We start from the raw sequence: 15384 nt of genomic DNA, 5'->3' as shown, positions 1-15384 counted from the left end.
TAATCCTGTGTACGACTACCTATTTCCAAGCCTTTAACTACTATGAAAGTAAGTAGCCAAAGCTATTTTTAAAAGTATGCTTTCTGACAGTGGGTGGAGTAATACTAAGAATTATGTTGAACTTTATTCCGCATTTGACACCACTGACATAAGTTATTAAGATTTTTTTTTTTTTTAAAGTATGGGTAAAGATTCTGTTCTGTAAATGTTTCCAGAAAGGAGGGCGATCTGGAAATGGAATTTATGCCTAGGGTCCATCACTGATACAGTCTTTGGAGCTTCAGTATCTTCAGCCAGCGTTACATGTCCTCTGACTTTATCCTTTGACATAGTAGAATGATTACTTCTTTCTAATGGTATCAGGCTGCATTTTAGATATGAACCACGTATGGTTAAAAACCCTGTAATTTTAATGACTTAAAGGTTCTGAAGTAACTTTTCAGAAACAGATTAACTCTTTGTTATTTTTATTTCTCTGCAAGCTTTTTAAACTGGAACTTTGCATCTTTTTTGTACAATGCTAGAAATACACCTCACTCCACACCCCGCACCCCCGCTCCCTTTTAAGGAAGGCTGGAAAAGAAAATTTGGAGGCCTAAGTATAATACCAAATATCATAGGATATATATTGTTCAGTCTTTCTACTTATATGTGTTTTCTTTAAAAAACTGTATTTTTATATATTGGACATATGCACATTTGAATATGTTTACTACAGTTTTTATGGGCTAATGTTGAGCTGCTTTTTCCTTTTAAAGTCATGTCTCAGTGCTGTTGTATTATTTCATTAATATTGCTCTAACTGCGTAGGACTCGAGATGCTTTGGGTAAACTGTTCAGGATTACCTCTTAAAAATTCAGTTAATACATTATGTATCCACGGAACATTGTTATGGAATTGATGCTGTTTACTTGTTAATTACTGTAGGCTGCAGCTCACAGTGTTGGCGCTGTGGCTTGTTTGTTACATGTGATGATAACTTTATAAATGTCAATAAAATCAAGACAAAAACCTCTAGTACAACTGGAAGTAACTACTCACTATTTTCCTCATTAGTTTTGGCAGCAAAGTAGTCTTACAAAGCAGTATGCAATAAAACACCAGCCAACTGAGTCCCACACTGTGGCTATAATTACATATTTTTGCTTGCTAATCAGTAGAATTTTTCTGTGTACACTATTATACTTTAATGGTTCTGTTGCAACACCAGATTTACTACAATGTTCTCTTGAAGAAAATGGCACATAATGATTTTGTATTTACTACAAGATGATATTAAACTAAATAATACATAATGATGCTGCACAGATTAACCAGCTCTTTAGTTCTTCTGTTCCTTATGTCTCTTTTAATAGTGTTTTAGGACAAACATGAAGTTATTTGGGAGGGAATTACCAGAATTACCGAACTGGTAAATATAGCCATCTGAGTGGGATGTCTTGTTTCTTACTCAAAAACTATTAGATTGTAATTTAAGCTGTGCTTAGTACTTTAATTTCCCTTCCCACAACTCATGGTGCGTAAGGAGGGTTGCAGCCACCTCTGATAAGTAATAAGTTCATTAATTACAGGCTTACCTTTCTTGTAGGTTAAAAAAGCTTGTGTGGGACTTGATTAAACAAGTTGTTGGGGTACGGCCCTGTGGAGGGCTGGATAGTGAACAGCTCAGAGAAGTTCCCAGTGCAACTTTTGGATTCAGAGTCTTCCATTAACTCTAAAGGTCACTAGCTATTATCAGGCTTTGTGTCCTTCTCCTTTTTTAAATTATTTTTGTCCAAAGTGATTACACTGCAAAAAAACCCAAATACAGTGGGCAATGTGGAAGGCATTTTTTTAATCTAATGCTCTTTCCGTTATCTTCTTTATATTTCGGACGTTAAATAAATAAACAAATGCTCAAGAGTTTTTATTCCTTTTCTTTTTATTCATGGTTATGCAGTCCCTTAAATTCCATGTGATCATTATGAATATATCTGACAGTCTTAGGTTAGTATAATGCTTTTCCATTTACCTTGGAAACAGAACTTTACTTTCAGAGACAATCTGTCCAGGAGTGGAAATGGAAGGTAGGGACTGATGGTGGCAGCTCGCCCCCTTTACTCCATATACAGTTAACTATGTGTGAAGGTTGTGCTGATGTGATTTGTCAGATTCTGCAATGCAATCTGACATATTAGTGAGAGTAAATAGTTTTTCTTCTGTATTTGATTTTCAGTATGGCTCTGTATCAGGATATGATACTGGTTTTATAGGGGAAATTCTGCTTAGTGTATGTGATATTTTTGCATGTTGCTGGAAAACATTTGATATTTCAACATTGCTGAATGTTGATTATGTCCTAGGTCTTTTAAGTTATCTTTTGGCAAGATCTTTTAAGTTATCTTTCTCTTAGATATGTTGCCCCTATGATTTGTCATAGCCTCTCGACAAAAGGAAAAGAATATTTGAGACTTTTTATGGGTAATTAGTTCTCAGGCTTGTGTTAAAACACTGTCTGAAAGAACCTTGTTCATACATCATTTTCTGGTTAATCTAGTGTTTACCTTTTTCTTCCCTTGTATTATTCCATTTGAATACATTGTAATGTGTTCAATTGGATTTACCTATTGCAAGGCAATTTTTGGTATAATTAATACTGTTAATTAATCTGGCTTGAAACAGCACTCCAAATTGAGAGGATGTTTCTGTGATTGCAGACTGAGAAGTATCTCAACCAGGTTTTCTCCCTTCAGTGGTTCACGATAAAGTAAATTAGCACAAGTGAAAATGGTCCAGGAAATAAGAAAACCAGCCGCTACTCAGTAAATAATTCATAGTATTCCTATAGCCTGTTAAGCCTTACTGCAAGCAAGAGAGTATCTCCTTGTTGATACTTAGTCTTACTCCCTTGTACATTCCAGCTGCTGCCCTAATTCAGAGTTCCTACAGTCCCTGTTTTTTTTTAAGTCCCTTTTGAAGTATGCTCGGAACGGGATGTACTTTCCTTCTGTAGCTAACCTTTTCTCTGTTACTTTCTTCACCTTCTCTCTCTGGTAGATAATGTATCACTTAAACCTGCGTCAAGATTCAGTGCATAGTCAAGCTGAACCCATATGGGTTAGAGGGGAAGAGATGACTCTTGAAAACAAACAAACAAACAAATTGCTCATAAAAAGTGTTTAGAATGTAATATTTGAGATCATAAGTGACGAAAACTTTTTCTTGGCAGACCTGCCCATCTTTCTTTTGCAAGATTTTTAAGGAAAGTGGAGCTATTCACCTTGCATCACACACCTCCCTCATCTGGCTCAGGCTCAGTGTCTTCTCCGAGGTTTTCTCAAAAGCTTTAATGTATTCTTTTATTCTACCAGTGATGTGTAGTGTTCTGGTGCTTGGTGCATCCTATAGCTAAAGAGAAACACCACATTCTCCCGTGTCTGGTTTAGTTATATTTAATCAGAAGTTGTATTTCGCTACAGAGGCCTTCAGGCTTCAAATCTGCAAAGACCTATGTGAGAATGCCTTTGTTTCCCTGTTCTCTGTGGAGAGAAGATCTTAGATCATCTCTCCTTGCATTTCAGTAGGGAAAAAGTGGTTAACTTTAGACTTTTTTTTTTTTTAAGTTTCACTATATCTTTAAAACGGTTAGGAATGACATGCCAACAGCCTGTTGGGCTGTGAGGATGCACCACAGTTACAAGGCTCCCTTTCACACAATCATTTTACAATTATGACTTGGTAGCCTGCTCTGTCTAAATCCTTGACCTGTGCCTGACAACTGCTAGCTGATCATAGTGAATAAATTTGTATAATCACTGTGTGATGACTGCTTAATAACTGTACTCCAAATATGCAAATACCTATTGTGGCTTAATACAATTCATCTGCCATGACTGGCCCATGCACTTAGTATTTTTGAAACGTTTGCAAGTAATGGAGCATGCCATTGCAGTCTCCGGTGTTTTCATGCGGAGCCCTAAAATGCTGAAACCTACAGAGAAGGAAATGATTACAAAAAACCCAAAGAAAAGTAGTTATCGAACAACAGAGAGGAAGTGCTTGTCTGTGTGGGGAAAAAAACAAACAAAAAGCTTCCTTAAAGACTTTGCAGAAGTTTTTGTATTTTCATTCTCTTTTTCTAGGTTAGCAGCATGCTTTTACTCAGAATATTCTGCAGTATTTATGTCCTTGCTAATGGTGCTGTCCACATTACACAGAGGACTACATAAAATTGAAAGATACAAATCCAAATGCTTGTATGAGTTTGAGATGCTCACAAAAAACCAAGAAAAAAAGCATGTCCAGAGTGATACAGAAAGACACCTTGCTCAGGTTTGTGAGTTGCCAGTACTGAAGGGTTGGAAGAATATTCAGTGGAAGCACTTGTAATTTCTTTCTTTGATCGTACCCTCTTCTTTTAAGCATTTCCTTTGGCCATCATGTGAGATAGGTTGCTGAGACAGATGGACAGTAAGTCTTAGCAGTTTGTCCATTTCTGTGTTCTTTATTTCATTTACATGCAGCATCAGAACATTAGTAAATTGCTTTTTTAAATAAAATCTGAGTTTCATTGCCCTTTCCGACAAGTTTTTTATCTTTTTAGATACTTGTTTCTTTACTGTTTCTCAGAATTTAACTTAGTGTTTCCAAACAGTACACGAGGAAAAACAGACTCCATAGTTCTATGCACTGGACAGAGATTGATGTGACGGTAGTAGCCTAATGTCATGAATAGCTTAATAGCCATCATGGCAAAAGAGAGTTTCAGTGAGATTTTAAAAACAATAATGTGGATATTTACTGTGCATTTCTCCTGTGCTTGAGGGAGGAAGCACAAAGGTGCTTCTTTAAAAAAAGAAATAAGTGGGGGGCTGAAGGAGGCTGGCATCTTGGTCCAGGTGAAGGTGGGCATCGACTCTTCTGTGTGGAATTAGAAAAAAGTCTTAAGCAGAGCCTAATTTGCAAAGGGCTGTGAAAGCGGGGAAAAAAAAAAAAGTTCTGATGTAATCTCCCTAAACATTTACATAATTTAAATTCAAGATGGTGCAAAACCCTAAATGGTAGGTTAAAGCTTAACTAATAGAATTTTATTTGTATCCCTAAACTGGGTAGTGCAATGAGTGTAACTCTCTCTCCCAATTTCCTGCCTTTTCAGAGGGACACAGCTATAATTTTTTTCATACAGTCCTATTCTTAATCTGTTCCATGCACTTTTTATTTTTTTAGTGGGCATAAGAAGAGGCTATGATGCATGAAGTTGGACTTCAGAGTTGTTTTCTTGATGAAGAATGAGTGTCCTGTAGTAATAGCACACTGACATGAGCAGAAATCCAGGGCAATGTAGGCATCCTAGCAATAAAATGTAGATAAGCCTTTTTGTCCTTCCAATCTGTGCAGTGTCCAGCTGGAAATGAAGTACTGACTGCCCAGGAGGCTGAGGAAAGGATTTTTGAGTCACCAAACCCATTTCTTCATGGTGATACTGCGTGAAAAAAACTTGCAGCTTCTTAGTAGTCAGTTTGGGAAGTTGGGGAAGCAAGTTGAGATGAACATCAGCTGAGTTTGGTTTAATAGCATAGAATAGCCTGAAATTTCACCAGACTTCAGCTTATCACTTCACTTCTCAATAAACGACAACATGCAATTTTTCTGCTTGCTGCAATGAGGTATTTAAGGCTTAGCTGTCTTCATTTCCATCTGCAGAAGAGTGTGGTATGTCAGGTGTCTCAACACTAACACAATTAAAAGGAAGTAAACGGTTCCTTCACACATGCCTTAATGTCAGCATTTTGGACTGGGAAAAACTGGAAAAACACTATTGGAGCCTCTCCTAGTTCTTTTTCTCCTGCCAAAAGTGTGACATTCAGACAGGTTTATCAGACCCATGTCTCTCTGAGCCCTTATGCTGCTTGAGTGGGCTGACAAAAGTGTGAATCCTATTGACATTATAACTGTCTACAAAATTGGAGTGGAGCACTTCGAGACTAAGGAAGATGACGTCCTAAGTGCGAGATAAAATGAATGCTTTCTTTATTGCTTCATGGAAGGAATTTACCAATCGTCATTGCTAACGTGACAGAACAACTTTTGTTTGGCTTTGCATGTATTTTTAATATGAGTTTGTGATATCCCAAGATACTTGACTAAAATAAAAAATCTGCCAAAATTTGTGAGTTTACTATTGTTTTGTGTTTTTGTCAAAGTAAGAATGATTGGTTGTGTGCAATAAATGTAGAACACTTAAAATTTAACAGGTCCATGGGTAAGGGAGCTTTACTTTGAATCATTGTTGACTTCTTTATTTCCATATGTCTTTTTGCCTGTTTATAGCATGGCCATTGATTATGTTGGATCTTTCAGCTGCTTTTGTTATGCTTGAATGTGAACTGCATCCAGATTAAGGACAGTCTTCTCTTAAAATAACCAGTAGGTTTTAAAATTTAATTCCAAGCCCTTTTCACCTTAGCAGGCAATAACTGGTGGTTTTTAATGCTGAATTTTGAGGATTTGAGCTAAGCAATATTCTAAAATACAAGTTTCCCATGTATGACTTTACAATAAGACTTGCACGTGCCATTGTTATGAGTAGTTTTGTTCCTTGGAGTTTGTACTGAAATAATGGTTTTGTTGCATCTTATTATTACTTTTCATTAAACTCTCTCTGCAGCATAGGTTGGTGGTTGGAGCTGGGAGGACCCAGAATTTTAAGTCTGGCTGCAATGAGGACCCTTGTGCAGCCTCAAAATGTTGATTCTTAAAGATAGGCACTATACAGAGAATGTGAATTGACACATTAGGTAATTAGTAGCTTAAGCATCAAGACTTTCAACTCTCAGTTTTGTCTTGATTTAACTCAGGTGTAGGCACTAAGAGTTTCTGAAAATAAGACAAGTTTAAAGAACTATAAATTTAGACTGTCTGTGATGAAACGTGAACCTAATTCAGTGAAATAGCCATCTCAAAGTAAATGTTTCAACTGTGCTTTTTGTTTTTAAAATGGAGAATTTTAAGGCTAAAGCAGATCATGCTTTTAAACTCTTTGAGATCTTGGCCAGAAAGTACTGTATAAATGCTAAGTATTTAAAATTAATTATGTTGGAGGCCTATAAACCAGTGCATTGATTAAAAATGTTCAGTTCATTAAACTTCCCAATGGCAGAGGCCATCTCCATAATATAAACTGCCGTTTCTAGCAGCAGCGGCCGACTGGCATCTGTGTTGTAATCTTTTTAAGATCCCCACCTTTGTTCATTAGACCAGCATCTGTTGTCTCTTGCTGGGCAGGATTTATTTCCCCTTGACATCGGTCTCAGAGGTGCAGTTGCAACTTTGGCAGCGTTTGATTCCAATGAACTTCCGAGAGGTACTTTAGCAGTTTTGCAGAATGAGGTTGCTTTTGGTTGTGAGTTTGTTTTTTGGTTGTTTTTGGGGTTTTGGTAGGGGTTTTAGGAGGATGGTTGTTTTTTTGTTGTTGTTGTTTTGTTTTGTTTTTTCCTTCTGGTTTCCCACACACGTCCTTGCAATGGGCATTTTCAAAAGGTCCACAAGGACTGAGGGTATGTATACCAGGGGTGTGCTACAGTCTGGGTAAAACAGCTTCCTCTAGTGTGTCCCTAGCAATATATCTGATATACTGACATTTTTCTGTTTTTATTCACTCCTGGCATTTGCCATGTGGAAGAACAGTACTGTTCCATAGATAAACCATGCACAATTAACTTTCTTAAATAAGTAAATCTCCTGAATTTCCTAGTGAAAATGATAAATAAAAATCTGGAAAAGCACCAGAGAACAGGGATTACTATGGAAAAAAAAAATATATAGATTCTTGAAATATAACATGATAAATCTGCAGGTGTTGTTTACACCGTAACTTCAATTTATCCAGACTCATACACAAGGTCACAAAAGAAGTTTGGGGTTTATTATTCCTGTGGGAATTTGTATTTTTTTGCTGTGGTGTTTGATTACCTTACCCTTTTTTATTACCATCTGCACTGCAAGGCTAGTTTTGCTGAGGTTTTTTTTTTTTTTTTTAAGCAGCATCCCATGATACCCTTAATTCTGTGTTTCCTGTGCTTTTGCTTCATTTGCAATTTTAAGAGATTTTCTGTAAGAAATAGATTTCTTCTATATTGTACATCAGTAATTAAATAGTTTTTACTGTATAGGTTTAACCCTTTAATTCTGGAGAACAAATACAGTTGTTTTACAATTGTATTGGGTTTGCATCAGCAAGGTTTTGGTGGAGGGGGAGGTGGGAGTGGGGGGGCTACAGGGGTGGCTTCTGTGAGAAGCTGCTAGAAGCTTCCCCTATGTCCCATGGAGCCAATGCCAGCCGGCTCCAAGAGGGACCTGCTGCTGGCCAAGGCCGAGCCAATCAGCAACAGTGGTAGCACCTCTGGGTTAACCTATTTAGTGAGGGGAAAAAGTTGCTTTGTGACAGCAACTGCAGCCGAAGAGAGCAGTGAGAACATGTGAGAGGAACAACCCTGCAGACACCCAGGTCAGTGAAGAAGGAGGGGGAGGAGGTGCTCCAGGCACCAGAGCAGAGATTCCCCTGCAGCCCGTGGTGAAGACCATGGTGAGGCAGGCTGTCCCCCTGCAGCCCAGGGAGGTCCACGGTGGAGCAGGTGGATGCCTGAAGGAGGCTGTGACCCCGTGGGAAGCCCGCGCTGGAGCAGGCTCCTGGCAGGACCTGCAGCCCTGTGGAGAGAGGAGCCCACTCTGGAGCAGGTTTTCTGGCAGGACTTGTGACCCCGTGGGGGACCCACACTGGAGCAGTTCAAGAAGAACTGCAGCCTGTGGGAAGGACTTACGTTGGAGAAGTTCATGGAGGACTGTCTCCCATGGGAGGGACCCTACAGTGGAGCAGGGGAAGAGTGTGAGGAGTCCTGCTCCTGAGAAGGAAGGAGCAACAGAAACAACGTGTGATGAACTGACCGCAACCCCCATTCCCCATCCCTCTGCGCTGCTGGTGGGGAGGAGGTAGAGAAAATCAGCAGTGAAGTTGAGCCTGGGAAGAAGGGAGAGGTGGGGGGGAGGTGTTTTAAGATTTAGTTTTTATTTCTTATTATCCTGCTCTGATTTGACTGGTAATAAATTAAACTAATTTCCTCATGTCAAGTCTGGTTTGCCCGTGAGGGTAATTGGTGAATGATCCTTCTCTGTCCTTACCTTGGCCCACGAGCCTTTCGTTTTATTTTCTCTCCCCGTCCAGCTGAGGAGAGGAGCGATAGAGCGGCTTTGGTGGGCACCTGGCATTCAGCCAGGGTCAACCCACCACAACATAAATTAAATAAGAAGGGATTTAACCTTTTAGCATCCTTTACTGTGCAGTGTAGAAAGATGTTGTCAAGGATTTCTGTATTTTTTTTTAACACATTGTTTTTAGTACACTCTCATTTTGCCTAGGAGTTTTATTTTGATACTTGATTTTGTCCATGTGTTTTAAGCAATTACTTTCGGGTGACTTCTTTGTGCAACCAATACCATTGACTGCAGTAGATTTGAAAAGAGTTTTTCTTCATTAACGGCTTCTGCTGAATTGTAGGGAGAACGAAATGCTGTCCCTGGTGGCTCCTAAAACTTACGGATGCATGCAATGAGATTGCTAATAATATTTTTAATGAAAGATGTTGGAGTAGTACTTTTAATAGCGTTACACAAGCATGAACGACTTGAACTACAGAGCTAAATCTCAAGCTCCTTGAGCTCTTCTTCAGCCCTCAAAATACAGTTCATGTATGTAGGTCTTCAAAAACTAAGAAACCCCTTCCATGTGCTCATCCAGCCAAGCTGTGATGAAACAGTACATATAGAAACCTCATTTGTATAGGGTCTCCACATGTGACAGTGCAGTGAATGATGGGATCACACTTCAGAAGACAATTTGACCTGCTGAAGTCTTTGCAGTCATCTGAAAGCAGAAGTGTTGTGTGTTTTTTCAAAGCATTTATTTTACCTTGAGGTAGATTGTAGGGATCACTAGGCAGCCTGGCAGCCTGCATGTTGGGAAGGGAACACAGAAGAGAAGAGAGACCATCCTGTGGATATTTGCTGCCTTGCTGGTGGCCCTGGGCAGGACTCATTTAGTATTAATGCTTTCAGAAATCCTTAGAAATAGATGGTTTATAAGTATGAAACTCCTATCAATAAACATAGTATCAATAAGGACAGTTAGCAGCCCTGCCTTTAGTGCCTTCAATGTTACCAGTACTTAGAAATGCCAGTTAATCAGCATGCAGACCGGAGATGGGATTTCTATGATTGATAGTCATGTCTGTGGGATTTTTCCACATCTTTCCTGTAGCTGTGAAATGGCAGGTCCCTTGTGTATATAAATGACCCAAAGTATATATATGATTTCCAGAAACCTGGACAAGAAGGGCAGCCTGTAGAAAAATGGCATACTGTAAAGCGGAGTGATAGCTTCAAAGTAAAATGACATTTTTCATTGGTTGTAGAAAACAGTGATGATGCATAATTCCGTATCACTGTCACATGACGCAAGTCAGATTTGACCATAAGTGCCTGGGTTTTTCAGCCAGTTGCACAAAGAAATTCCAGGGAAGGAACAGTGAGATATGGTTTAACGTTTTCCAAATCTGTTTTGAAAAATGCAGATGAGTATCTAATATATCAAACTGATGATACAGATGAAGTATCTGAAACCAACGTATCAAAGACTCTTCACTTTCCTATAAAAGTAATTTGGCAGCATGCCATTATTATCATGTAAATCTCTTCCTCCTTACTACACAATAACAATATATCTTTGGCCATCATTTTTCCCTCCTGAGGTTGTTGCTGTTATCTGTAATTTCCATAAAGTTTCCATGTTAACAATGCTTACCTTTCTGTACACTTACATTACTAGTCAGTGCACACTTCCAGAAAACAAAGTATCTCACGTAAATGTTTTGTGCATGCCCGTTCCATGTTTTTTGAATTAATACAGCTAAGACATGTTTTAGCAGAGGCTGAAGTATCACATTTAGATTTGCTAATCTATTGCACCTTTGCCAATTTTTTTCTTTATGTTATGCAGAGTGCTCATATTTGGCAAGATATTTCGCTGCTTGAGTTTTTGCTTTAAGAATTATTAAACTTGTGTTATAGATTGTATATATTATTGGAAATGTAGAATATTTCCAGTGTGATTTATTGAGTTATATTAAATGGAAAATGCATACGTAGATCAGAGGTCATCTCTGCTCAAGTTTTTAATGAAGTATTGTAGAAAAAAGAGGTTATTCAGAAAATTGTGGGTGGTTTGGTGTTTGGGTTTTGGGGGGTTTTTTTGGTGGTGGTTGTGCCCCTGCTCCTTCATTCTTCTGTGTCATCGGTCACTGAAGTGTATCAAATGCTAATGTCTATATTTCCATCTATGCCTGTCTGGAGGATTCAATCATTCTCTGTTATGCCACCTTTGTAAGAGAAGTATGCATGTCTGCTTGTTTGGTTTTGGCAGATACCTTTCATTTCCCTTGTTGCATGTCAAAATTGGTTATCATAGAATCACAGAATGGTTTGGGTTGGAAGGGACCTTAAAGAGCATCTAGTTCCAACCCCCCTGCCATGGGCAGGGACACCTTCCACTAGACCAGCTTGCTCAAAGCCCCATCCAACCTGGCCTTGAACACTTCCAGGGATGGGGCATCCATAACCTCTCTGGGCAACCTGTTCCAGTGCCTCACCACCCTCACAGTGAAGAACTGCTTCCTTATATCTAATCTAAATCTAACCTCTTTCAGTTTAAAACTGTTACTCCTCGTTCTATCACTACATTTCCTGATAAAGAGTCCCTCCCCATCTTTCCTGTAGGCCCCCTTTAAGTACTGGAAGGCTGCTCTAAGGTCTCCCTGGAGCCTTCTCTTCTCCAGGCTGAACAACCCCAACTCTCTCAGCCTGTCGTCATAGGGGAGGTGCTCCAGCCCTCTGATCATCTTTGTGGTCCTCCTGTGGACCCGCTTGAGCAGGTCCATGTCTTTCTCATGTTGGGGACCTCAGAGATGCATGCAGCTCACCAGGTTATGATGGAATCTATTTTCCTCTGTTAAAAATTTAATTTTCTTCAATTATGTTTTCATCTTTCTGGAGGCTGCTTCGATTATAGAGACTTGACAACCTGTGTGGAACCACCTCCAGGAAACTAGTGATAGACCATCTGTATCGTAGCTGTATATGCATTAAGAGCATGCTTCTTTCGCCATGAGATGATTTATAGAAGGGGAGCTGGGACTGCCTATGTGTTCACTGTCACAGCTGATCTGATCTGGCACGTGGTATGTTAACATATCGGGTATGTTAATACATTGCAGATTTAGAAGTAGTGATAAATCTGTGCTTCTACTTCCTCTCCAGAGGCAGTGGTTCCTTTTTGTGGGTTCTGTTGTTTGGCTGCGCGCTGAGCTGGACTTGGGTTAAAATGAATGGATTTTGGGGGAAAAGAGGTTGATTTATCCAGATGATTTGGTTGAGAGGGTCACTGAACAAATCGCTGTACAGACACTGCTCAAGGGAGGGTGCCTACTTGTTAGGGACAAGAAGGAGGTCAGGCGTAGAAATGATTAATCCATTGCCAAGGGAATAATTGCATGGACTTGAGCCCTTGTCCAGTATTCCTGAGGTGAAAGACTTTGTCCTCTGTAAAGAATCGTGCAGAAAGTGCTAGTCCTAAGCATCAGTGCTGTTAATGTGTCAGGAAATATAAATGTTGGTAAAGATTGTGGTGGTGATGCTTACAAAAATATACTTGAGTTTTCAATGCATACTGGTTTATTTATGCTGCTTGGTTTGGAAAAATATTTAGTAATTAAGTTAAAATAATTAAATCAGATATTATGAGCACAGGATAGATTTCAAGCATTCTTTTTTCCCCTTGAGGTCACAAAATACTGTTCTTGCATTAGCATCTTGGAGTCTGTTGAGCACAGATTTTGGGTAAGTTAAAAACAAAGCTAAGGTAGAGTAAGAAGACTTGGTATCTTGGCATAATGAGTGCAGAACTTGCTTACGGCTGGTGGCTTGGCATCCACATTCTTTTCAAGAAGAAAATTTTAGGAAATTTCACTGAAAGTGCAACATCACGTGATTCTCTAATTATCTTTCTGTGTAATATAAAGTACTTCAAAATGGCGTTTTGAAAATCAGTGGCACTGTGTCCAGGATGAGTATGGAGTATTACAAGGAACTGCTTATCCAATTTTACTGGGTCACCTGAGTATTAAGTCTGGCATAGAACATCTTGGAAAAGGCAATCAAGTTTTTAGCACTTAGTAGAAGACAGCTTCATTCAGATAAAGATGTTATCTGCCCCTCCACTTGGGGATGCCTGGCTTCAGGGAAGTACTCAACACCCTGCAAAACCAGCTATGACTTTAATGCAGAAAGGCCAGTCGTTGTTTCCATTCCAGCTTTGAAAAACATCTTGGGGTGAGGGAGTTACCTGACCTCCCTGCATCCCAGTGGGCAGTGAATGGTCGGTAGGGATGCTGAGTGACCAAGCCTTGTATTGCCCAAATCTTGCTCTGCTAGCCTGTAGAAAGCTACACAGGTTATGCTATGAACAGATTATGTGCATCTCTTGAAAACCCATCTACACTTGGCTTTTCAAACCTTTTCTGGTTTAATTGCTTCAAACATGCTTTTGGGTACTGCTGGAACTTTGAACTGGTTAAATCTGAATTAAAATCTGAAATAAATATTGAATGATATGCATACAGGATCTTCCTTTCTTGTCTCCTTAAGTATTTGTTTAGCCTTCATACTTGAGCTTATTTTACCTTTTTGGAATTGATATTGTACTTTATATGATGATTATTTCTCATAGTTGAACTTCAACATTGCTGCTGACCTAGGGCCTTACTGTGGTTAATATGTTCATTCATACAGTATTTCCCTTGGTTTTTTTCATTCATACAGTATTTCCCTTGGTTTTTTTCTTTCCTTTTTCCTAAACTTTTTTGCCATAATTACAGTAAATGATTTCTTTGATTGCATGTTAAGAGGGCAGAAATGCTGTGCCAGCAGCCTTTTATTATTCTTTGTCTCCGCTACTATTCTTTTGCTGGCTCCTGAGGGTAATAAGATCTATGCACTCTACTAATTTTCTTGCATACTAGCTGCAATTGCAACCTTTAGTAATTATTATTTAATTAACTCCAAAGTATTGCATGAATAATGCAAAATTAAAATAAAGTAAAAAAGAATAAAGGTCAAAACAAGGTATTTTTATATTTCAAATCCATAAGCATTATTTCTTGGAATTTTTGTATAAGGTATTAGTAGGATGATGACATTAAATGGTCTGCGTAATTGTAGAAGTATCAGAGGTATGTAGTAAAAGAGAGTTTGGTATTTATCTGGGGATCAAATTTGTTTTCATAATTTGTAGTGAGAATTTCTTAGAGCCTTGAATAAAATGCTTTCCTAATGTTGACATTTTAATTCTGCTTTACCTTTTCTAGGTGTTTTCTTTTCAGTTACCAGGAGTTGACTAAATATTATTTTTTGATAAACACTGACTAATTCTGGCAGGAAAAAGTTTGTATATATTTGGATATCTACTTACAGATCAGTAGGTCTGAGCTGTGAATGTAAAAATGAGCAGTAAAGGTTTGTGACTGTATATTTGTGTGAAGGCAACATAAAGACTGGCTTTTAGTAAGTAAGAGTTTCTGGGTTTGCTTTTGTAGTGGATGGCTGTATACACAGAGCTGCCGGGCCCTGCTTGGTTGCTGAATGTCGTAACCTGAGTGGCTGTGAGACTGGACAAGCAAAAATTACGTGTGGATATGACCTACCTGCAAAATGTAAGTCAACCCTTCCTCAGTGTTTTCTTATTGTTTTAAGCATGTGGAGCTGGTAGGCGTGCTTTATTTCCCTGTAGTCTAATTCAACAAGGTATTCATTTTACAAAATTAGCAGTAGGACTTAATTAAGCATGTTCTGTAATAATGTCTTCCCCTCAAAGCAATTCAGGCTTTTCTAAACGATTATTTCACCTGTGTTATCCGATGGAAACCTACATGTCTCTAAAATATAAAGCATCTTTCATGTTGGTTTTTTTTTTTTTTTTTTGCAAGCTAAAACATATCCTTTCATATGCATAATAAAGGATTGGAAATGCTTTATGAAGTATGAACAAAATATACATTATCATATTTAAGTTCCACGGAGACAGTTTTTGAAACTGTTGCATATTTCATATTCTTCATGCAGATTCCTTGATTGTGAATACTTTGAGAGCTGAGGAGATCAAAGTGATGTATTGTGTTTTCGGCTGCTGCGTTGAGGCTGATTGGCAATTACTGTGAAGGCATCTGTCGCACTTTAGCTTTCGACAGAGTGCAGCTCAGTGCTGGAATGTTTTTGCACTTTGAAAGTGGAATTGTCAAAAT

General features: G+C 38.7%; 1 protein-coding gene across 3 annotated transcripts in view; it reads left to right on the top strand.

Moving 5' to 3' along the window:
• The window catches only part of MACROD2 (mono-ADP ribosylhydrolase 2), a 905745-nt gene that overhangs the window by 260724 nt on the left and 629637 nt on the right, over positions 1-15384 (top strand). For all 3 annotated transcript variants that reach the window (XM_030021604.1, XM_030021603.1, XM_030021602.1), the window contains exon 5: positions 14680-14796. In XM_030021604.1, coding sequence (XP_029877464.1) covers positions 14680-14796 — 117 coding nt within the window. The remainder of the gene's footprint in view (positions 1-14679; positions 14797-15384) is intronic.

This window comes from Aquila chrysaetos, chromosome 8 (genome assembly GCF_900496995.4).
Source record: "Aquila chrysaetos chrysaetos chromosome 8, bAquChr1.4, whole genome shotgun sequence".
NCBI lineage: Eukaryota > Metazoa > Chordata > Aves > Accipitriformes > Accipitridae > Aquila > Aquila chrysaetos.
The sequence above is the reverse complement of the archived record's forward strand: the minus strand, read 5'-3'. Positions and strand labels throughout refer to the sequence as shown.